Genomic DNA, 23,981 nt, shown 5'->3' with positions numbered 1-23,981 from the left:
AGTGCCCGGGCTCCACTGGGCATGCCCGAGCCCTACCCATTTCCCCCTGCTTCCCCCTAATCCCCAGGATGTTCCTAGCTGTGGCCGGGTCGGCCGTACGGGGAGGCGGGTGGGTTGTGTGGCTGACTATCCTGCTGTCCACGGAGAACCTACGTTACAGGTAAGTAACTACACTTTCTCCTAGGACAAGCAGGATGAGTCAGCCACATATGGGTGACTCCCTAGCCGAGGGATGTACCGACTGGACCTGCGCCTTAGCGCTTTGTGCATCCCTCGCCTGGCTGTGGAGGCCGAGCCGGGCAGGGTAATCAGGCAAAGCAGGTAAAGTTGTGGAAACAAGGTTTTAGATAAAGTGCTGTGTTAACTGAGCAATAATACTCACAGAACAGTGAACTGGTCAATGACAATCAATGAACAGTGAGAAACCAACTGGTCAAAAGTGACAATTCGTACTTGCATGTGAGAATTCATACTTGCCTATTCCACATTCAGACTAGACAGGAGTGCTGGAAGACCTACTTAACTCACAGAACAGCGAAAACTAGTCAATGACAATCAATGAACACTGAGAAAACCAACTGGTCAACGGTGACAATTCATAACTGGTCAATAGTGACAATTCGTAACTGGTCAACAGTGACAATTCGTACTTGCATATGAGAATTCATACTTGCCTATTCCACATTCAGACTAGACAGGATTGCTGGAAGACCTACTTAACTCACAGAACAGTGAAATTGGTCAATGACAATCAATGAACAGTGAGAAACCAACTTTTCAACAGTGACAAATCGTACTTGCATGTGAAAATTCATACTTGCCTATTCCACATTCAGTCTAGGAAGGAGTGCTGGAAGACCTACTTAATCAATATCTATAACACCCTACTTGAACAGTGTTTGTCGATATTTATAACACCCTACTTGATCAGTGTTTGTCAAGGCTGTGCTAGTGGTTGCTGTCCCTCCCGGGAGGGAACCTGTGCTTGGTGAAGGTGTGCATGGAGGACCAAGTGGCTGCATCGCAGATATCCCCTATTGGTGTGTGGTGCAGATGTGCCGTTGTGTTGGCTATGGTTCTGCGCTGGTGGGCATTGGCTCCCACCTGCGGTTGATGCTGCGCTTTTCTATAGGTAAAGGGGATGCACTCTTATATCTAGCGCGCGCACCTGCGTTTGGTGGCCGGAAGTCCTGGTCTGTTTTGGTCGTAGGAGACGAACAATTGAGGCTTGTCTTTTTTTTTTTTTATTGAGAAATTTTTATTGTTTTTACCATTGCACTTTTTACAATGAAGTTTTACTCTGAGAAAGAATGCAGACAGCAAAGTATTAGTGATCCAGGATAAAAGCTCTCAGACAGTCTCACGCATGATCTTGGTCATTTTCTGAATTTTGGCTTTTGTAGACATGTCAATGTATTTATCTCCAAGGCTGACAATCATTCCCCCAAGGATAGAAGGATCAGTCTTGGTCTCCAATTTCAGAATTTCTCCTTTTGCCAGGAAGCCACCCAAAGCAGCCTACAATTCTGTAAGACTGGCCGTTTCTAAAGGCCCAGCGGTGGTGACTGTGCACAGCACTTCTCCTCGATGAGCACTCATCATTCTATTAAAAGCAGCAATCACATCTGGAGTCTGGCGCAGGCGACCATTTTCAGCAAGCACATTGACAAAGTTGACGATGACAGGGGACAGTTTCTCCTTTGCTAAGGCATCAGCCATACTCTTCTGCTTGAGGGCTCGCTTCACATGAGGATTCATGAGAATTGCAGACATTTTGGGATCTTTTATAAGTGCCGATACTCTGCTCAGCTCTTTTTCCACTTGTTCCAGTTTCTTCTGCTTTGAAGCGGCAGAGTACAGGGCAGTAGCATAGCGACCTTCCAGCCCATACACCTGGATTGGAGGCTTGATCAGATGCGATACTGGCCTGATTACACTGGTGCTGAAGTAGCGAATCTTCTGCCTGAACCCGGTCACTGCAGCCGCCATCTTTCTCTTCAGGCCCCCAGTCTAGGTCAAAGAGATCTTGTCTAATCTGCTGCATAGTCAGGGCCCGCACACAGTCCAGGAGGTGTTGCTGAGGTGGCAGTGTGCCTCCCTGTGGGGAGATGTAGAGTGCCGGGAGGCACGCTGAAGCCGCCTTCGGCAAGAATCGGGGGTGGGTTCTGGGTACCACCCTGTTCTCATGAGGGAGTGTGTCGGTAGACACGATGGTCAGGGTTTTCCCAGCCAGGAATACGGGATCTGCCTCCCCCAAAGGTTTGAAGGGGTCGAGGTGAGATGATGTGGCACCAAGTTGAGGTCCCATCAGGGCGGTGGTGGTCTGACCGGTGGGTGCAGATTGGACAGTCCCTTCATGAAATTTTGTGATTACTGGATGCCTCGACACTGGTTTGCTGTCTAGGCCAGCGTGGTATGCCGTGATTGCACTTAGGTGGACCTTGATGGAAGTGGGTTTTAGGTCCCCCTGAGATAAGCTCAGTATGTACTGCAGGATGTCCGGTATGGGGCAGTTGTAGGGGTCTCGCTGCGTGTCTGTGCACTGGTAGCGGAACCTTCTCCCTTTCAACCCATAGCGTTTTCTGTTGAAGGTCTTCTGGCTGCCATAAGAGTGTGCTCCACATCTTGTGGTAGGTTCATCCTCTCATCATCCATGCGGTCAGGGCTAAGGAACGCAGGTCGTGGTGGAGGGGGTAATGAGAACTGCACTGATCGGGAGCGGGGAGAGGTGGGTGAACCGCTATCCCTTGCCGGAACGGGAACCATGGTTGCAGGAGCCCGAACAGGGCAATCATGATCACCGTTGCTCTGTCCTGAAGAATCTTCTGCAGGACTTAGGGTGTTCCAACTCAGAGACAGAGCGTCGGGGCTGAGACGGCGATGGGTTGATCTCTTTGCGCAGAAGGTCGAGTATTTTGAGTTTGGTTCGGTTGCAAACAGGTCGATGCTCGGTGTGCCCCAGGTGCTGAAGATCTTCTTCATCGCCGCTGGGTTGAGACACCACTCATCGGGATCCAGCTGGTGGCTGAGTCTTTCTGCCAGGTCGTTCTGCTCCCACAGGAGGTAAGTTGCCTGGATGGTGCATTGAATGGAGTTGGAGAACTCCCACATGTGGCAAGCTTCCTTGCATAGCGAGGTTGACCCTGTCCCTCCCTGTTTGCTGATATAGTGCGAGGCCACCTGGTTTTCTGTTTGGGTGAGGACTGCCCTGCCTGTTTGAAGGTTTCGAGGGCATTCCCTAAGGCTCTGAGCTCCAGTGGGTGGGTGGTCAGAGGTTGCGTACACTGGTCCCAGTGACGTCTGAGGTGCCCTTACAGGGATCACATGAGTCGTCTGGTGTGCTGCACAACAAAGACCGGAGCGTGCTGACGATGAGCTGCTGGCAGGGATGCACTGGGCCAGGGATGTCATGGCAGTCGATCTGGTAGTCCCGTAGGACAGTCCTTGGTCTGCGTGGTGTCGATGACTGCCCAGATGAACGATATCCCCTGGGTGGGTATCAGGTGGGATTTCATGTAGTTGATGAGGAACCCCAGTTCTTGGAGAAGGGTTATGGTGGTTGACGGGGCTGCCAGCTGTCGAGATAAGATAGGACGCGCACCCCTTGAAGGCGAGGATGTGCCACTGCCACGCACTTTGTGAACTGCTCTTGGAGCCGTTGAGAGTCCAAGGGGCAGGACCTTGTACTGGAGGCGTCTGTCTTGGCTTTAGGAGCGATGATGCCTCCTTTGGGCTGGGTGCATGGGATACTAGCCAATACTCGGGCTGTAACAGGGCCAAGACTGTACCCAGAGAGTGCATCTGGACCTTGTGTATGCATCTGTTGAGCTTACTGAGATCCAGGGACGAGCGTTGTCCTTGTCCATGGTGACGCGGGGGTTCCTGGAGTAGAAACCCCTTGGTGATCTCCTCTGTTCGTCACCGCCTCTATTGATTCTGCCGAAGCAGGTCCTCTCCTTGCTGCAGGAAAGTTGGGTCGTCAGATGGAGGGTGCCCCGCCCACTCAGGGGGGGGGCAGGAGTGGAGACGAATTCGGAATCCCTGCTTGATGATGCTGAGGGCCCACTGGTCGATGGTGATCCTGGGCCAAGCCTTCACAGACAATCTGATCCTGCTGGGCCGGAGGGTGGTCAAGGTTCTGTTTTTGTCTTAGGGAGAGGGCTGCCCTTGGATGCCCCTGCCCCTCGGGTGGTGCTTGTTTGCGTAGCAGTTATGTTACTGTTGCGAGCGCTGGGGCACAGACTGCTGCCAGTGTGGACTGGCTCAGTTGTGAGCTGGAGTCTCTATTTTATTTTATTTATTTATTTATTTATTTCCTCTCACTGGCCTCCTGATAAAGCCGCATCTGGAACTGGAGCGCAGCAATTCGAGCGCTCAGCATTGCGCCCTCGAAGGTCTTTTTCCCCATGGAAACCAGGGTTTTTCAGGTCCTTCCCTGACGGGGGTTGGAGGGGGGGGGGTCGTGCTGCCCTGTTTCTCTTAAGCTACCGCACTGTCCATGTATGGCTGCCACGGGTTGTCGAATCCCTGGGCTGGAAAGATCTGGTACTTCAATCCCAGTCTCCTTGATGTTGGTTGCCCTGAGGAGGGAGTCAGCCAAATCTCATCTCTGCAGTCCAGGAGGTTCTTGTGGACTGGAATCGCCACTGCCTGCGTGAAGTACTGGTACTGGTAGTTCAGGCCTTGTAGTACTCTGTCTTGGGTACTTGTTGTCCACCCACGTGGATCTTGAGAAAGGCTGTGAGATTCTGGAGGGACTTGGGGTGGGTCCTCGTTTGTGGGGTTTTGTGTTTTTTTCTTTTTTTTTTAGTAAATATTTATTTATTTTTGTGGGTGGTGACTCGGGGCGTGGCTGGAGGCTGGTGTGTAGCTTGTTCCTCCGTTGCTTGGGTGCATGGCATGCCGCTGAACCACGCCATGTCTAAAGGGGGACATAGTGGGGAGTGTAGCCCGCTGAGAGAGGAGTGGGTCAGCAGGAGGATTAACTGTGGCTGCTGGTCCCACCCCTGGTGGTTCGCAGGTTCATGTGCTGCTCCACTTGACTGGTTGGGTGGCTCCATGTACCCCACCGCCCTTCTCTGTCCTTCTTGAGAGGGGGGGAGAGCCTGCAGAGAAGGGGCAGGATGCACCCCTTCATCTGTGCCAGTGCACCTGGCTGCGTTTCCCACTGTGCCTGGAGGCAGAGAAAGAGGAATGATAATGCCTCTTGAGTGGGCTTCTGCTGCTGTACTGCCTATTGTATATTAAACTGTACAGCGCTGCATATGCCTTTTCAGTGCTATAGAAATCATGAATAGTACAGAGTCCCTCATGCTAGCTGGAAAAGCACTCTGCCTAGGTTTTATGGAGAGCAAACAGCTTTTTAGACTGAGGAGTTTCAAACCCCCACCCTTGGAGAGGCATGGTCTGACATGCCGCATCTCTGAAGATATCAGCACCCTGCTGAGAAAGGCAGACTCCTCGTTCCCAACCTGAGAGGGGGAGGCGGGCGGGGTGGGAAAGGTGTGAATTGTAGACTCTGCAGGACCCCAAGAGGGAAAGAAACATCGAGTTGTTGTTGTTTTTTTTTTCCAGCATGTCCTTTATAAGCTGAACTCTGGGGCAGCATGTCTCCTACTGGGGGGAGAGGTCTGCAGGTCCCCTCCAAGGGAAAGAAGCATGGGAGATTCTTTCTCCTTAAATTCAGATTGGGAGGAGGGTGGGGCAGAGCCCTCGGGGCTGCAACAGATTATCAGAGGTTTTCCCAAAAACAAGCAGATAGGACTTACCTTTGAACCCCAATCGGCTCCCTGCAGAGGCTGGCTGAAAGAGGCAGCATGCCGTCTGGAGGGTGAAAGCCCCGATCTGTTGCTTGCAGAGGCTGTGGATTTACGCAGCAGCATGCACGACTCCTATAGGCTGCCCTGCAGAGGATGGCTGTGCGTGGCAACATGCAGGGATTCCTAGAGAGATCTCTCGGTCTGGCGAGACTCCTATCGGCTGCCCTGCAGAGGCTGGTTCTAAGCGGCAACATGCAGGGACTCCGGGAGATATTTCTCTACCGGGCCAAGTGCAGGCGGGGGGATTAGCTGAGCCAGGGCATCCTGGAGGCTCCTTGCCACTGTAGCATGTGGATCCCCCGCTGCTGCATTCTGATGAGGATGGCTGCTGGAGGAAGATTCTCGGGCCTCACTTCTCTTCATGCCCTGCGGAGGCTGGCTGTAAGCAGCAACATGCAGGAACTCCTGTAGAGATCTCTCGGTCTGGTGAGACTCCTATCGGCTTCCTGCAGGGGCTGGCGGCTAGCGACAGCATGCAGGACTTCCGGGAGAGATTTCTCAACCGGGCAAGTTGCAGTCGGGGGGGTTGACTTAGCCAGGATGTCCTGGAGGCTCCTCACCGGATTCGTCTGTGGATCCCCCGCTGCTATGCTCCGATGAGGATGGCTGCTGGAGGAAGATTCTCGGGCCTCACTTCTCTTCATGAAGTCTCTCAGTGCCCTCTTCCTTAGCTTGCGTGCACGTGGTGACATGTGCGCACAATGCAAGCCACACGGAAACCTCGAGCGCCGGATCCAATCAGTGGACGCACAATTCATGAGGATCCAGTGTGTTCATCCTCCTCCTGCATCCCAGTTGTTTCTTTAGATGATTCAGGCATCTTCAAGTTGATGAGTAGAAAAGTTGTAATGGAGAGCTGTAGAAAAATCCGACCGATGGGAACGGGCGGAAACTAAAGACTGGGGATTAGGGGGAAGCAGGGGGAAATGGGTAGGGCTCGGGCATGCCCAGTGGGGCCCGGGCACTGCACGTGCTCAGAAAAAAAAAAAAAAAATCTCTCTGAGCTATTGGAGAGCTTATCCGCAAATTGGGAGGTGTTGGGACAACACCCATATGTGGCTGACTCATCCTGCTTGTCCTAGGAGAAACACAGATGCCTCTCTCCACCGACCCAAAGTTGAAACATGGCCCGTAATTTGAACCAGGGACTAAGCTCCCACCTCAGCAGTTTGCATGTCATGGGGCACCTGTGCTCAAAAAATAGATTGAATTGCTCAGGACTTTGAAGGTATAAAATCTGGAGTGGAGTGGAGCCGGTAGACTTGAGATTTTTTGGCCAATCCTGGTTTTGAACTTACGTCCCAAAGCAGTGTGGGATTCATAGTGCCTGACCGTTGCCCATTGAAATCAATGCTGCAAAGTCCACAATGCACCAGGATAGGGGTGATCAGAAATCCAGGACTGGCCAGACTCTCTAACCTGGAACTAGGGAATTTGTTTACTTTTTCCATAAATAACTCGGGGGGCCCCCTATGAAGTTGCTAAACAGTAAATTTAAAACAAATCAAATCAAAACTATTGTTTTAAAATTTTTAAACGTTATGTTAAAATAAATGTTATTTTTTATAATGTTGTAACTCGCTTAGTAAAAATTAAATTAAGCGACTCATCAAATTGAAATTAACTTGAAACGTGAAAATATGTCTTCACTCAATGTGTAATTAAAATTTTGAATTTGTTAAGCCTTTCTCCTCTTTTCCCTTTCCTTCTCTTTCCACCACCTCCTTCCTTCTAACCCATTTCAATATCTTTTGCGTTTCAGAAAGCCAAATTCACCTGGGACCCCGAAACTGTAGGGATGATCCATGGCTCTTTTTTCTGGGGCTACATCGTCACTCAAATCCCCGGAGGTTTCATCGCCCAGAAATTTGCTGCCAACAGGTGGGACATGGAGCTGCCCGCTGGTACAGGAAATGGTGGAGGAAGTTTGGGTGGGGAGGAGCTGTGGAGAATTTGTGGAGAATAGTGATGGGGTGGGCATTCATCTTGCTATGGGATAGGCTAGAAATATCCAAGCACAGCTCAAAAGGGGGTGTACCCATGAGAGAGGTGCAGGTGATCCAGGGTCCACTTTAAATGCGTCTATTTAGCTTTCAAAATCCTATACGGTATCCTCCCTCCCTTTATCCCTCTTTCTTGGAATTCTTCAAACTCTTAATACCACCAGACCCTCCCACAAATTAAAAGTATCCTTCCCCTCGCTAAAAGGCATTTCCCACACAGGAAAGCTAGGGACCTCCCTCCCTTTCAAAATCACTGAGCTCTGGAACAACCTTACCTCCCCCCTTCGGAACTTTAGCTCTCTCCAAGTTTTCCGCAAACATCTGAAAACCTGGCTTTTCTCAAAAATGTAAGCCTCTCTCCAACTTTGATATCCCAAATCCTCAAAAACTCTTCCTATCTGGCATCCCAAGTCCTCTAAATATTCTTCATACTTTGACCTCTAACCCTTTGTCCCTTCCTATTTCATCTCCTGTAAACCGTGCCGAGCTCTACGAACATGGAGATGATGCGGTATACAAACCTAAGGATTAGATTAGATTAGATTAGATTCGCTAAAAAAATGCACGCAGTGTTACCATGAATCCACGCCTAACTTACTTGACAGCAACTGACATCAGGTTTCAGTTGATGCTAACCTTCGCACCCAAAGTCTGGCATGGAAATCGACTCCAAGGGGTGCGCAGTGCGCAGCTCAGAGTGCCATTTATAGATCAGTAATATGTGCAGATTTTTTCCCCGCACCCACATGTAGAATGCCATTTAATGACTACGAATAATGCAGAAACGTTCAGGGCGCTTTATGACTGATCTGGCACTGGCTTTGTTGTCGTGTGTCCCGTACCTTATAACAAAGCCCTGCATAATCTGACGTCCCCGGTGTGCTTCGAAGAGAAACCCGGTCCGGAACCCCAAGAGTTTGCTGGGAGCTCTGTGAAAATGGTTTGCCGAAACACCAGGGCCGGGTCACTTAACATTTCACTTCTCGCCAATCTTCCTTTCGCATTTGCACTGAACTGAACTTATAAAAAGATATTTTCGGGGACACTGGGAAGTGTGTTTAATTACACAGGCTTGTTATAAAACCAGCACCAGATTTGCAACACAAAGTTGCGTTGAATTTGACCTTTCCTGGGCACGCCAGGTGGTCCCTGGCGGTCCGTGGTCTGGATGGTACCACAGGTGTTCACTAACCTTCTCTAACCATTGTTCTTTGGTAGGGTGTTTGGTTTTGCCATCATCGCCACCTCTACGCTGAACATGCTCATCCCGTCGGCAGCCCAGGTCCACTACGGATGTGTGATCTTTGTTCGGATCATGCAGGGTTTGGTGGAGGTAAGTCCTCATTAGGCATTTCATCCTACTTCCCTCCCCCCCCCCCAAACAGATACGCATCCCCTCCCCCAGGCTCTTTTCCGTTAAGGCTGTCTTGGGTCTCCTCTTTTGTTCTCGCTCCCTCCTGTCCCTGCATGAATCCCAGTAACTCGTTTCACTCTTAACCCAATCATGTGAATCGCACTCCCTCCACTTTCATCTGTTTTTGCTCCATCATGCCTTTCTGTTTTCCTTCCTTGGTCCCCTACCCCTGGATTTTTAACACCAGGATGACCCATCATCTGTGCTGAGAAGTTGATTTCATTTCATTTTTTTATTTATTTATATATACCACTTATAGCCTAAGTGGTTTACATTCAGGTACTTAAGCATTTTCTCTGTCTATCCTGGCGGGCTCACAGTCTATGTAATGTACCTGGGGCAATGGGGGGGATTAAGTGACTTGTCCAAGGTCACAAGGAGCAGCGTGGGTTTGAACCCACAACCTCAGGGTGCTGAGGCTGTAGCATTAACCACTGCACCACTCTAGAAATCAAAATGTAGTAAAAGTGAAGGACAATCAAGCCATTCTGACATCACTGATGGGGTTGGCTCTTATTGGTGGAATGAAGCATTATGATGTCACAATACCAGCTCTGGTTATCAGAGGCTGAAACTTTTCACAGTATTTATTTATTCAATTTTCTATACTGTTCTCCCAGGGGAGCTCAGAACAGTTTACATGAATTTATTCAGGTACTCAAGTATTTTCCCTGATGGACTCACATATCTATCTAATGTACCTGGGGCAATGGGGGGGGGGGAATTAAGTGACTTGCCCAGGGTTACAAGGAGCAACAGGGGATTTGAACCCACAACCTCAGGGTGCTGGGGCTGTAGTTCTAACCAATGTACCACACACTCCCCTGATACTCTGGGTTCTGTGCCCTTCCCTCTCCTTCTGATCCCTCCCATACTCCATTTCATTGCCATTGAAGCAGGGCCCAGTGATGGTTTATTTTCTAGGACATGGTATTGGCAGGCTGCCTTTGGTAGAGATAAGATGGGTCTTTGTAGTCTCGTGGCTTCTCTATTCTCTGCATGCAATGTCAGGGCTGACACGTGCTGGCTTTGTCCCCTGATCCAGAGTTATCACGTCAGAGAAGGAATTCCGTGCTATTATCTGTATTTAAGAGATGTTCTGCTGTTATTTTACACTGACCTGCAGAAACCATTCTCTTTTCTTCATGCTCTATTCTATCTCTCTGTTTCTTTCATCTCTGTTTGCCCCTCCTCCCGGTTTCTTTGTCCTGGTGTAGGGGGTCACATACCCAGCCTGCCACGGGATTTGGAGTAAATGGGCTCCACCTCTGGAGCGCAGCAGGCTTGCCACGACTGCCTTCTGCGGTAAGGGGCCTCCCACTTTTACTGTTTCTGTCTGATGTAGTACAGAATGTGGGTGATACCAACACAGGTCTCAGGAGTCTGATAAGTCATATAGTGTGATAAATGAGTCATGTAATAAATAAACCAGTATCAATGGTATGTGTTAATTGATGTGACATAATAAACTAGTGCACAGATAATAAGTGATATGGCATGTAATATTTGAGCATGTGATAAGTGAGTATGGGATAAGCGATGGGATATGTGATAAGTGACCACATATGCAATCAGTGATGTAATGCCACATCACTTATCTGACATTCATTTATCACATGTCATATCACTTGTTACGTTACTTACCCCAACTCACTTATACATGTGATAAGTGAGTGTGGGATAAGTGACATGATGTGATGTTATAAGTGAACATGTATTAATTAATATGGCATGTGATAAGTAAGGGATAACTGATGTGGCATGTGATAAGTGAGCACATATGTAATAGTGATGTAATGTCATATCACTTATCTGACACTCATTTATCACATCACATCACGTATTACATACTTGCTTATCACTTATTACATCACTTACCCCAATTCACTTAACATAAGAACATAAGAATAGCCTTACTGGGTCAGACCAATGGTCCATCAAGCCCAGTAGCCTGTTCTCATGGTGGCCAATCCAGATCCCTAGTACCTGGCCAAAACCCAAGAAGTAGCAACATTCCATGTTACCGATCCAGGGCAAGCAGTGGCTTCCCCCATGTTTTTCTTAATAACAGACTATGGACTTTTCCTCCAGGAACTTGTCCAAACCTTTCTTAAAACCAGCTACGCTATCCGCTCTTACCACAACCTGCATGTGATAAGCGAGTGTGGGATAAGTGATTTGACATGATAAGTCAGCATGTAATAATTGCTATGACATCATAAATGAGTACAGGATAACTAAAGTGATGTCCTGATGAGTGAAATAGTGTCTCCTGTGCTACCTCTGCAGGATCCTATGCCGGAGCTGTGGTAGCAATGCCTCTGGCGGGGGTGTTGGTCCAGTATTCTGGGTGGAGTTCCGTGTTTTATGTGTATGGTAAGGAAGAAGGCTTCACATGTGACGGGGGAGGGAAAGAGAAACAGACAGAGAGGAAGGGAGGGTGGAAGGCCTATGCATCGAGCAGGAGGGTTCTCAGAATGGGGAGAGTCTTAAGTCTCAATCCCCCAGTGCCTAGAAATTATAGAAGCCTGAAGGACAGGCCCTTGCGTGCATTCCGAGAGATGGTGTCACACCTCATTTTCTCTCCCCACAGGGAGCTTTGGTATCGTCTGGTACATGTTCTGGATCCTGGTGTCCTACGAGAGCCCAGCCCAGCATCCGACCATCTCTGAGGAGGAACGAAAGTACATCGAGGAAAGCATTGGAGAGAGTACGACCTTCATGAACCCGCTGGCGGTGAGTCACAGAGAGAGACAGCCCCTCACCCTCTCCTAGCTGCGGGCAAGGCCAAATTCATAAACACATATACTTACAGACTTATACACTCATACAAATACACTGACTCACTCACAAATACACAAAAATAAACACCCTCACATACACAGCAGCCACCACTGCACATAATGTCAGATTCATGCCCATATGTCCCCACTCTCCATCTCTCTCACCACAGAAATTCAAGGCTCCCTGGCGTAAGTTCTTCACGTCCATGCCGGTTTACGCCATCATTATTGCCAACTTCTGCCGCAGTTGGACCTTCTACCTTCTGCTCATCAGCCAGCCTGCATATTTCGAGGAGGTCTTTGGATTTGCAATCAGTAAGGTGAGTGAAGAAGCCAGAGCCTTTCCCTCCCATGTGTGTCTGTGCTTCTCACAACATCCCATGGCCTCTTGTCACATGTCTCTAAGTTTCTTGCATACATTCCATGGCTTTCTCTCATGGTCTTATCTCTGTGTATTTCCCACATGTGTCTTTGTATATTTGTATATTTCCCACAGTTTCTGTGGTCTCTTCTCATCTGTCTCTGTGTCTTTATATATCTCACATATTTGCCATGGCTTCTTCTTATCTGTCTTTATGTATCGCATATGTCGTGGCCTCTTCCCATGTGTCTGCATTTTCCACACATGTTGTGGCCTTCTCCTTTGTGTTTTTGTATATCTCACACATTTGCCGGGGCTTCTTCTCATCTGTCTTTGTGTATCACATATGTCGTGGCCTCTTCCCATGTGTCTCTATTTTTCACACATGTTGTGGCTTCCTCCCTTGTGTTTTTGTATATCTCACTCATTTGCTGTGGCTTCTTCTCATCTGTCTTTGTGTATCACACATGTTGTGTCCTCTTCCCGTGTGTCTCTGTATTTCCCATGTGTCTCTGTATATTACATTACCTTACATTAGGGATTTCTATTCCGCCATTACCTTGCAGTTCAAGGCGGATTACAAAAGAATTATCAAGGAAGTATTACAAAAAGATCTTACCAAAAATAGATTTGGTCATTTTCAAAGAGAGTAAAAAATGAGTATAGTTATTTGTTTAGGGTAGTTGGCTTTAGTGAGAGGCAGTGCTTGATACTTGCGGTGTTATTTCTTTTTCAGGGATTTCTTGAATAGTATGGTCTTTATTTCTTTTCTAAAAGTTTTGTAGTCTAGGGATGCTGTCAGTAGATTGGCGATTTGGTTGTCTAGTTTGGCTGCTTGAGTGGTTAGTAGGCCATCATATAGTTTTTTCTGTTTGATCTCCTTAATTGGGGGGTATAAGAATGGGGTGTGAGTTTTCCTATGTCTGGTTGAGGTGTTGTGGATGAGACGGTTGTTCAGGTAGTTTAGACTGCCTCCATATAAAGTCTTAAATAGCAGACAGTAGAATTTAAATTGTATTCTTGCTAGGATTGGAAGCCAGTGCGATTTGAAATATGCTTCTGTAATGTGGTCATGTTTCTTCAATGAATAGATGAGTCTTAATGCTGTGTTTTGGATTGTTTGTAGTTGTTTTGTTATTGTTGCAGGACAGGGGAGATAGTGGATATTACAGTAGTCTAGTAGGCCTAGTATTAGGGACTGTGTACTATGAGCTGGAATTGTGATTTTTTTTTTTTTAAGAATTTCCGAACTTATCTTAAGTTTCTCATGATTGAGAATGATTTTTGTATTGTTTTACTGATTTGCGGTTGCATGGTGCAGCATCTGTCGATTGTTATTCCTAGTAATTTTAGAGTGGGTTGTATGGGGTAGTTGATTGCGTTGATTTCACTGTTGGTTATGGTTGGTATTTTGTTATTTTCGAGGAGGTTGAATTTAATTTTGTCTGTGTTCAATTTCAGTTTGTGATCTTTCATCCAGGTTGCTACTGATTTTAGTGTTTGGTGTATTGTGTCTGTCATGGAGAGTTTTGGTTGATCGAAGGGTATGAGAATGGTGATGTCATCTGCATAGCTGTATGAGGTTATGCCTTGTTTGTCCAGGTGGGAGCTGAGGGAGGGCTGTATAGAGGTTGAAGAGCGTAGGGGATAGAGGGGATCCCTGGGGAACTCCGCAGGGGTTTGACCAAGGTTCAGATTTTTCTTTGTCTGATTTTACTCTATAGGTTCTTGATTTTAGGAATCCTTCAAACCACGAGTATACTTTATCTGTGATACCTATTGTATCTAGGATTTGTAGTAGGATGCTATGGTCCACCAGGTCAAATGCAGTGGTCAGGTCTAGTTGTATGAGCATCATTTTTTTTCCTGTGCTGAGATGTTGTCTGGCTGTGTCTAAGAGAGATCCTAGTAGTGTTTCTGTGCTAAAGTTGGTTCTGAAGCCGGATTGCGTGGGATGAAGTATGTTTTGGTTTTCTAGGTAATTGGTGAGGAATTTGGCAACTAGTCCTTCTATTATTTTGACATAGAGTGGAATAGAGGCAATGGGACTGTAGTTAGATGTTTGGTCTATTGATCCTTTAGGGTCTTTGAGGATCGGGATGATGATGATTTTGCTGAGGTTAGTTGGGTAGTGGCCGCTTATGAGCGTGATTTGTATCCATTTTAGAAGAAAAGCACGGAATTTTGTACTGGATGTTTTTAGGAGATATGGTGGACAGTTGTTGAAGTCACAGGTTGCATGGCTGTATTTTTGACATGATAAGTCCATTGAATGTTGGGGAATTGAGACCATATTCTGTCTGCTGGGGAGAATTGAGAGTTCGATAAGAGGGGTAGGGGTGTCATTGAGGATAGCTCTTGCATTTGTAATTTTATTTTGGAAGTGGTCTGCTAATAGAGTGGCTGAGGAGTGAATGGTATTGTTAGTGGTCAGGTAAGGTTTGGTGTCAGTTAGGATTTTTAGAATTTGGAATAGTTTTCTGGTGTCTTGGGTTTCAGTGCCTATTAGGTTGGTGTAGTGTGCTTTTCTCTTGTCCTTTAATTGTGATTTGTATTGTTTGTTGATTTTTTTTCAGGCAGATTTTGTATGATCTGAGTTCGATTTTCTCCATTTTCTTTCTAGTCATCTTACATTGTCTTTTGAGTTGTAGCAGTTCAGAGTCGAACCATTGATCTGATCTTCTGCTGGTTCTGGTTTTGGTTTGCAATGGGGCTAGTTCATCAAGGGTGTTGATGCATAATCTTTCCCATTGTGAGATGAAGTCCTCGGGGTTGTTTTCTTGAATTGTTTCATCTATTTTAGTCCAGAATTTGGAGGGTTCGATGTGTTTACGTGAGGTGTATGTTACTTTATTGAGTTTTGTTATGGTTTTTTTGTTTTTGGTCCAGTTGATGTTGAAGGTGTAAGTGTAGTGGTCTGACCAGATGGATGTGGACCATGTTCCGTTAGATGTATGAATTTCTGTTAGGGATGGTTGGTGGGTCATAAAGGCTGCAATATCAAGTTGGTGGCCTTTTTCATGAGTTTGTGGATTTAGCATTTGGAAGGATAAGGCTTTGAGAAATGAGAGAAAGCTGTCTACTTGTTTGGATGATTGGTCTTCTAGGTATAGGTTTAGGTCTCCTAGGAGTAGGTTGTAGGTTGTTATTAGTGAATTTTGGTATATGAAGTCTTCCACTTCAGTTCTTGCTATAGACCAGTTTCCCGGCGCTATGTTAACAGAGCATGCATGCAGTTTAGTGTGTCTTTTAGTGTAGTGCTTGAGAGTTGGCAGGCTAATAGGTCCATGTATGGGTTAGATGTTTTTTCAATTATATTAAGGGTTAGTTCTTGTTTGATTAAGATTGCTAGTCCTCCACCTCTTTTTTTTCTCTCTGCAGACCACCGTTATTTTGTATCCTTGTGGGCAGACTTCGGTTATTCTGGGATCTGTGTCGGAAGTTAGCCAGGTTTCTGTGAGGAAAAGACAGTCCAGGTTTTCATGTGTTATCCAGGTTTTTATAAGTTCTGTTTTTGGGCCTAGCGCTCCGATGTTTAAATAGGCGCATTTGAGTGTGGTTATCTCTGTGTGATAGTTATGAGTTGTATTTGGGTATATAAGTGATTTAGGGTGCTGGCATGGTTTAGTCTTAGTGTGTGTTGGTCTTCTTCCCCATGCTGTGGCAATGGAATGTTGAGTTAAATTGTAAGTTTGAATTTCTGTCAATTGAAGTTCTCCTATTTGGGAGGAGAGTTTTGTTTATATCTGTAGCGGGTGTTGGAAGATTATTTGCTGTTGTCTTCCAGCTGGTTAAAAGAAGGATTATCAGTAGGAAGTGCTGGGCACGTGATGTTAGCTTCATTTTTGGTGATTGGAGGTAGGTAATAGATGGGGGGGGGGGAGGGGTCTTTGGTGATTTGTCTGTTGGTTTACAGTTGGTTTTACTTTTGGTAGTGTTGTGGGGGTGGGTCGCTTCTTGATCGCTTCGCTAAGGCGCCTTTGACGCGTGCCTTCGACAGCATGCCAAACAGCTGTGCGCCGTTAGGCGATGAGCCTTTTATTGGCTCAGTGAAGTCACAACGGGTTGGGGGAGGGGCGGAGTGCGCTCCAACGCCGGCAAGCCTTCCTGTCTGCTCCCGGTTCACAAAGTGGCAGGGCCAACGAAACAAAATTAAATTACATTAAAAAAGGTGCTGGGAGACTCGTTGAACCTTCCAACTGGCTCAGCAAAGTCACGTCGGGTTGGGGGAGGGGTGGAGTGCGCTCCCACGCCGGCAAGCCTCCCTGTCTGTGTATATCTCACACATTTGTCGTGGCCTCTTCTCATGTTTCTTTGTATATCTCTCACACATGCCATATCTCACATACATGCCATCCCTCTGTATACCTCACCTAACATGTGTTTTGGTGTCTCAATATAGGTTGGCCTCCTCTCTGCTCTCCCCCACCTGGTGATGACTATCATTGTGCCCATCGGAGGTCAGATTGCTGACTTTCTACGTACCAAAAGGATTATGTCCACCACCAATGTTCGGAAAATGATGAACTGTGGAGGTAAATAAGCTGTGTGAAAATGATGCCCCCAGACCCTGAGCGCAGTTGGGAGGCAGACCCCTGAGAACCTTGGGTATAAAACACAAACACAACACAGAAAGCTGAAGAGCGGGTGTTCATCAGAGCCCCAAGCACCTGCCCTGCTGATACACGTAAAGCAAGAACACAGCACAGACAGCTGAAGAATAATTTTGTTGGGTGGAGATGGTTTAAGGCCTGTGATCATGAGGAAAGGTGGAAATTTTACCCAGCTGAGGGAAAATTTGAAAAACATGAGACATGTAGTCTCCCGTGTTAGATGTAGTTAATTAAAAGTTCTAAAAATACCAAAAAAAAAGAGAGGATAACGGCCTAGAAAGGCGACTTTCTACCTTTGACCCCCATGCTAAGTCCTTTGCTTCCTTCTTTTGTTTCCCGAGGCTTTGGTATGGAGGCAACGCTCCTTCTCGTGGTGGGCTATTCACACTCCAGAGGGGTTGCCATCTCCTTCCTGGTTCTGGCTGTGGGCTTCAGCGGTTTCGCCATCTCAGGTGGGTTTGCTGTAGTCAGAGGTGAGGGCCGAAGAGTGGCAACTGATGGCGGTCATGTTCACTCTGGACAACTCACCATTGTTAACCACCCCTCACACGAAACAGTCCAAAACACTGCCCCACCCATTTTGGCATCAATGTGCTGACATTAGTTGTTCCAAACAAACCAATCAGATGCCAGTGTGAGTTATTGCTGAAATATGGCTGCCCCTACAGCAGCGTAGCTTAAAAAGTCTCACAAATTCACTATTGGGCTCTTTTTTGGGGAGGATTCACTGCTCTTGGATGTGGCTGCTGCCATGAACTGCAGCCTCCTCTATCCCCCCATCCCACACCTGGATTCTCCTCTTGCCTCTGTGGCTGGTATTAGTGATGTGGCACCCTCCCCCTTGTGGCTGGTATTAGTGATGTGGCACCCTCTCCCTTGTGGCTGGTATTAGTGATGTGGCACCCTCCCCCTTGTGGCTGGTATTAGTGATGTGGCACCCTCCCCCTTGTGGCTGGTATTAATGATGTGACACCCTCCCCCTTGTGGCTGGTATTAGTGACATGGCACCCTATTCCCCTTGTGGCTCATATTAGTGATGTGGCACTCTCTTCCCCTTGTGGCTGTATTAGTGACATGGCACCCTCCCCCCTTGTGGCTGGTATTAATGGTGTGGCACCCTCTTCCCCTTGTGGCTCATATTAGTGATGTGGCACCCTCTTCCCCTTGTGGCTGGTATTAGTGACATGGCACCCTCCCCCCTTGTGGCTGGTATTAATGGTGTGGCACCCTCTTCCCCTTGTGGCTCATATTAGTGATGTGGCACCCTCTTCCCCTTGTGGCTAGTATTAGTGAGGTGGTACCCTCCCCCCTTGTGGCTGGTATTAGTGATGTGGCACCCTCCCCCCTTGTGGCTCGTATTAGTGACGTGACACCCTATTTCCCTTGTGGCTCATATTAGTGATGTGGAACCCTATTCCCCTTGTGGCTGGTATTTGTAATGTGGTACCCTCCCCCCTTGTGGCTGGTATTAGTGATGTGGCACCCTCCTCTTTCTGTGGTTGATATTACGGCAGTGTTGCACCCTCTGTAGCCTGTTTTTGAGAACATTTTTCTCTCCTGGGTATTAGGGTTTAATGTGAATCACCTGGACATTGCCCCTCGCTACGCCAGTATTCTGATGGGGATTTCTAACGGCGTGGGCACTCTCTCGGGGATGGTGTGTCCCATCATCGTTGGAGCAATGACCAAACACAAGGTCAGTGGCCACAGGGGAGAGTGAGGGAGAGAGACATGCAGGGCCAGAGAGAGGAGAGACAGGGTGTAAAGGAGTGCAAGAGGCAGAGAGGGAGGGATGACAGAGGAGAGTGGTGGCAGAGAGGGGAGGCAGATAAAGTGCTGGGATAGGGAGGGGATACAGTGGGACTAGGGGTCAGAGAGAGAAGTGCTGGGACAGAGGAGGGGTACATGAGAACAGAGTGTGGGGACAGTGTGGGAGCACAGCGGTTGCTCAGAATGGGGAATCTTGTTCCTCGTTTGGTCGATTCATTAGGGGCAGATGCAGAGGATCATTTGGAGTGCTGTTTTCAACAAATTTTGAAGCACGGAGCAGTGATTTAACTGGTGAGATTGAAGCACATTATTGACCACTGACGTGGCTAGCACAGGAAAGTGAGATGGTCTCTCCATGCCCCAGACTCTAACCCAGTCTCTTCCCTCAGTCTCATGTTCAGCCTTTCTCCCTCTCTCCTCCCTATAGACCCGTGAAGAGTGGCAGTACGTCTTCTTGATCGCAGCGCTGGTGCACTATGGAGGGGTCATCTTTTATGGCATCTTCGCCTCGGGGGAGAAGCAGCCCTGGGCTGAGCCCGAGGAGCTCAGTGAGGAGAAATGTGGCTTTATCCACGAAGATGAGCTGGCTGAGGAGACGGAGGATGAACCGGCGGCAAGCCACGGTACATACGGTGCCATCAGCAGCGGTGACGGTGGTGGCGGCGGTGGCAGCGGATTTCGTAACGGGGGCTGGAAAGCTGACTGGGACTGGAAAGAAGAGTTTGTTCAAGATCAGGGTCAGGACCCCTACCTGTACGGCACAGCTGGAGAGCGGGACCTATCCTGAGAAAGGAGGACAAGGAGTGCGAGCCACGTCACACATTGGGGTATCTGCAAATTGGCTGCTGCCACAGTGTCTCCCCAAGCACACCCACCACCAGCACCCACCCATCCCCACTCAATACACCCAAACATTCCCTCATACTCCCACATAGATATATACACTCACAGCCAACATACCCACATACACACACAACCCCCAATACACTCACACATGCAAACACATCTACAAGTCTTCAAATTCACCCCCACACAAGAACACAACCACCCACCCTCCCAAATTAAACACACACCCATATCCACATCCACCCCTCTGGTCCCACTCCACTGGTTATCGCTATTTGCTTTGCATTGATTGAAGAGAGGCCAACACACCACCACCACCACTGTGCCTAAGATCCACTGTCCCTCGGTTGTAGATGTAGGGGACACTGGACACCATTCATCCTGGACTCCCTGATGGGGGGGGGGGAGTGGAGCAGTGTGGAAAGGCCAGGGAGGGGCATGAAGGTCAATTGTGATTGTCTGTGAGTCTGGGATTTTGTAGTGTATCTTGATGTAAACCCCCCCATCCCCCTTCCTCACTATGAACACTGTGTTCTAATGCCCCATCCTCTTGCTGGAGGTGTCAGACTTCTGCGTTCCTTCCTCCCTCTCCAAGGATGAAGGAAGATACTTAGAGATAGTGCAAACTGAATTCTGGTACATCTTTAAGTTGTAGGGTGTGGGGGGGGGAATTGTTCCTAAATAGTTTCTGTCCCCCTAAAAGAACATAAGAATAGCCTTACTGGGTCAGACCAAAGGTCCATCAAGTCCAGTAGCCCGTTCTCACCTGCAATCCAGGTCCCTATACCTGGCCAAAACCCAAGGAGTAGCAACATTCCATGCTACTGATCCAGGGCAAGCAATGGCCTCCCCCATGTCTTTCTCAATAACATACTACGGACTTTTCCTCCAGGAAATTGTCCAAACCCTTCTTAAAACCAGCTATGCAGTCCTTGCAAAGAAAGGAAAGTTGGGGTGAACTGGTTAAAAATGGGGTGTGGGAGAACCCTATGAATTAAGGACTAGCCCTAAAATGGGATAGGAAATGGGGTGTCACTGTGTTTCCAACACTCTGACTCAGCTTATTCCATGGGGTGAGGGTGGGAGGGGAGGATGAGGAGTCTCTTTTTACCTACTCTTGCAGAGTCTGGTTGAGTGTGAGAAATCTCCTCCTCACTATCCTCATCATGTCCAGTCAGTATTTGATGCCCTTCTCCAAGTATGACAGCACAACTTTGCCTTGTGTTGCTCTAGGGATGACCACCTCACGGTCATGGCTCCAGAAAGGAAGGGATATTCAAGGACTGTATCTTCTGTTGGAAGAAAGAATGAGAGGTTGGACGGGAAAGAGGGAGGGGTACAGTCTGGAGTGTGAAGAAGTGCGGAAGGGTTGGTAAGCCACTGGATTCCTCTTATCACCCTTGGAACAAGCAGTCAGTTTTCAATGCCTACAATCTGGGAGCCTCTCTCTTATATCCATCTCTTAGGACCATATCACAGTGACAGCTTAGGATTTGGAGGAGGAGGGTTCAAGGCTATATATGGATGTGTGGGGGTCTAGGGAGAAGTGTAGTGTTTAGGTGTGTGTGAGTTATGTTGCTGGAAAAAAAATCCAGAAAGCATTAGCCACAAGGAGTGGATCTGAACTTTGGCATCTGCTGGGTTTGAGTCTGTGTGAGGAGGGGAGATGGGGACAGGGAGGGAGGAGCCGGGAGATGTGTAGGAGTGAGATGTATGCGTAGGGTGTATAGGGGACTGTGTAGGTATTGAGTGGGTGTGTAGGGTTTGTGCTGTGGAACGTGTGTAGCTGAGTTTCAGGGTTGGGAGGTGGGGTTAGACGCCTGAAATATGGATACGGCTGGGGATGGGTGGGAAAGGAGTATTTCATTCATTTCTGTGGTGTGCATTATGGCTTTCCGTGCTAAATTTTAATTTGTGGTTGCTGCATCTATTGGCTTGTGTCTCATAAGTAGCACTAAGGGGTGGTCGTGGTGGACTCCTGAAGATGTTAAAAGTACCTGTCCCTGGGAATAGAGTGGCAGGTTCCAGCTTCTTTCACCTCCTGTTCATCACAGCCTTCACACTCACCCATCGCTGTAGGGCTCTGGGCGTCTGTGGGGCTTCTTTGAGCATTAAAAAGCCCTGGGGTGCTGTTGCTGTGGTGGGGGGGGGGGGGCGTTTTGGAGACATTATAAGAAAAGCACAATGGAGAAATTAAATCTTTAGGAATAAAGCCATCCAAGAGGGCTGATGTATTTACGAATAAAAGTGTTTTCTGAGTCAGAGTGCTGAGTCAGATCATTCCTAGGGTGGTGGCAAGGAGTGACCGAAACTAGACCAGGGAATGTTCATTAGGACGAGTGTGACTGGAGGGAAAATTAAGCAGAAAAAGCACCCCAGAGTTAGGCAGAGTAGAGGCGCCAAACATACAGACATAGACTCAAACAGAGAATAAGGGACCGCAAATTGAAAACAGAAACCAGCAACCACAAACTGAGCTGGAAAACCCGAGATGTCAGAGTCCATCCGCAATGCGAGAGACTCATTTCCCAATGAGAAGAGAGAGAGAAACAGCATAAGAGACCACAAATTAGAAATAGAAATGTGTAGACACAAACAGAGCTGCGATCCCCGATATGTCAAGAGCAGAAAACGACCAGACTCCAAAGAGATAAGAGAGAAATTTCCCAGAGTGAAGAGAGAAATGCAGAATAAGGGGCCACACATTAGAAACAGAAACAATACTGGAGACGCCAAGATATCAGAGTAGAGAAAGAGCAGCAACAATGAAATGTATTATGTATAAAGAAATAAAATATTAGGATAAACTTGTTTTACAGATTGAGAGGAAGGTCGAGACAATCATATTCATAGCTGGGAACTGGGGCATATCGGTGCCGTGTGTACAGGAAGAACTTTGAACACTGGAAGAGCTCATAGGTTTTTATCTGCCCTCATCTACTGCGTTTGTAATTAAAGAAGGATTTTTCTAGTATAGGATAAATTGGTAGCCAGAAACAGAGGGAGATCGCCACAATTGGATTCTCAGGAAAGATTAGACACATATCTGACTGATATGGTTCGATCTCCTCTGGTTCCTCCCAGCCCCATCTTTCGCTGATTCTAGATGATCGCCTGAAGTCCCTCTCAGCTTCATCTCTCTCTGATTCTAGACGTCCCATGAGGTCCCTTTCTGCCCCATCTCTCTCTAATTTTAGATGGTCCTCTGAGGTTCCTCCCAGCCCCATCTCTCTCTGATTCTCGATGTCCCCTGAGGTCCCTTTCTGCCCCATCTCTCTCTAGTTTTAGATGGTCCTCTGAGGTTCCTCCCAGCCCTATCTCTCTCTGATTCTAGATGTCCCCTGAGGTCCCTTTCTGCCCCATCTCTCTCTAATTTTAGATGGTCCTCTGAGGTTCCTCCCAGCCCCATCTCTCTCCGATTCTAGATGTCCCCTGAGGTCCCTTTCTGCCCCATCTCTCTCTAATTTTAGATGGTCCTCTGAGGTCCCTCCCAGCCCCATCTCTCTCTGATTCTAGATATCCCCTGAGGTCCCTTTCTGCCTCATCTCTCTCTAATTTTAGATGGTCCTCTGAGGTCCCTCCCAACCCCATCTCTCTCTGATTCTAGATGATTTCCTGAGCTCCCTTCAAGCTCAATCTTTCACTGATTTTAGATCTCCTGAAATCCCTTTCCAGTCCCATCTCTCTCTGATTCTAGATGTCCCCTGAGGTCCCTTTCTGCTCCATCTCTCTCTAATTATAGATGGTCCTCTGAGGTCCCTCTCAGCCGCATCTCTCTCTGATTCTAGATGTCCCATGAGGTCCTTTCTGCCCCATCTCTCTCTAATTTTAGATGGTCCTCTGAGGTCCCTCCCAGCCCCATCTCTCTCTGATTCTAGATATCCCCTGAGGTCCCTTTCTGCCTCATCTCTCTCTAATTTTAGATGGTCCTCTGAGGTCCCTCCCAGCCCCATCTCTCTCTGATTCTAGATATCCCCTGAGGTCCCTTTCTGCTTCATCTCTCTAATTTTAGATGGTCCTCTGAGGTCCCTCCCAACCCCATCTCTCTCTGATTCTAGATGATCTCCTGAGCTCCCTTCAAGCTCAATCTTTCACTGATTTTAGATCTCCTGAAATCCCTTTCCAGTCCCATCTCTCTCTGATTCTAGATGTCCCCTGAGGTCCCTTTCTGCCCCATCTCTCTCTAATTATAGATGGTCCTCTGAGGTCCCTCCCAGCCCCATCTCTCTCTGATTCTAGATGATCTCGTGAGCTCTCCTAGCCCCATTTTTCTCTGATTCTAGATGATTTGAGGTGACTTGGAGACCTCTGGTCAGGGACACACAAAGTGGAAGAATGAAATATTCTGTCTGCGTGTGTTTATATTATAGAT

General features: G+C 47.8%; 1 protein-coding gene and 1 pseudogene across 1 annotated transcript in view; one reads left to right on the top strand and one right to left on the bottom strand.

Annotated features, from left to right (window-relative positions):
- Positions 1-19,550, top strand: part of SLC17A7 (solute carrier family 17 member 7) — a 55,981-nt gene extending 36,431 nt beyond the window's left edge. Inside the window, exons 4-13 of the mRNA XM_033962406.1 lie at positions 7,582-7,700; positions 9,041-9,155; positions 10,454-10,541; positions 11,526-11,612; positions 11,830-11,972; positions 12,190-12,339; positions 16,783-16,915; positions 17,335-17,445; positions 18,562-18,689; positions 19,191-19,550. Of these exons, the coding sequence (XP_033818297.1) occupies positions 7,582-7,700; positions 9,041-9,155; positions 10,454-10,541; positions 11,526-11,612; positions 11,830-11,972; positions 12,190-12,339; positions 16,783-16,915; positions 17,335-17,445; positions 18,562-18,689; positions 19,191-19,550 (1,434 nt within the window). The remainder of the gene's footprint in view (positions 1-7,581; positions 7,701-9,040; positions 9,156-10,453; positions 10,542-11,525; positions 11,613-11,829; positions 11,973-12,189; positions 12,340-16,782; positions 16,916-17,334; positions 17,446-18,561; positions 18,690-19,190) is intronic.
- On the bottom strand, positions 1,234-2,007 carry LOC117368069 (annotated as a pseudogene).
- Positions 19,551-23,981: the final 4,431 nt, after the last annotated feature.

Source organism: Geotrypetes seraphini, chromosome 10 (genome assembly GCF_902459505.1).
Source record: "Geotrypetes seraphini chromosome 10, aGeoSer1.1, whole genome shotgun sequence".
NCBI classification, from domain to species: Eukaryota; Metazoa; Chordata; class Amphibia; order Gymnophiona; family Dermophiidae; genus Geotrypetes; species Geotrypetes seraphini.
This window is presented reverse-complemented; position numbering and strand designations above follow the sequence as displayed.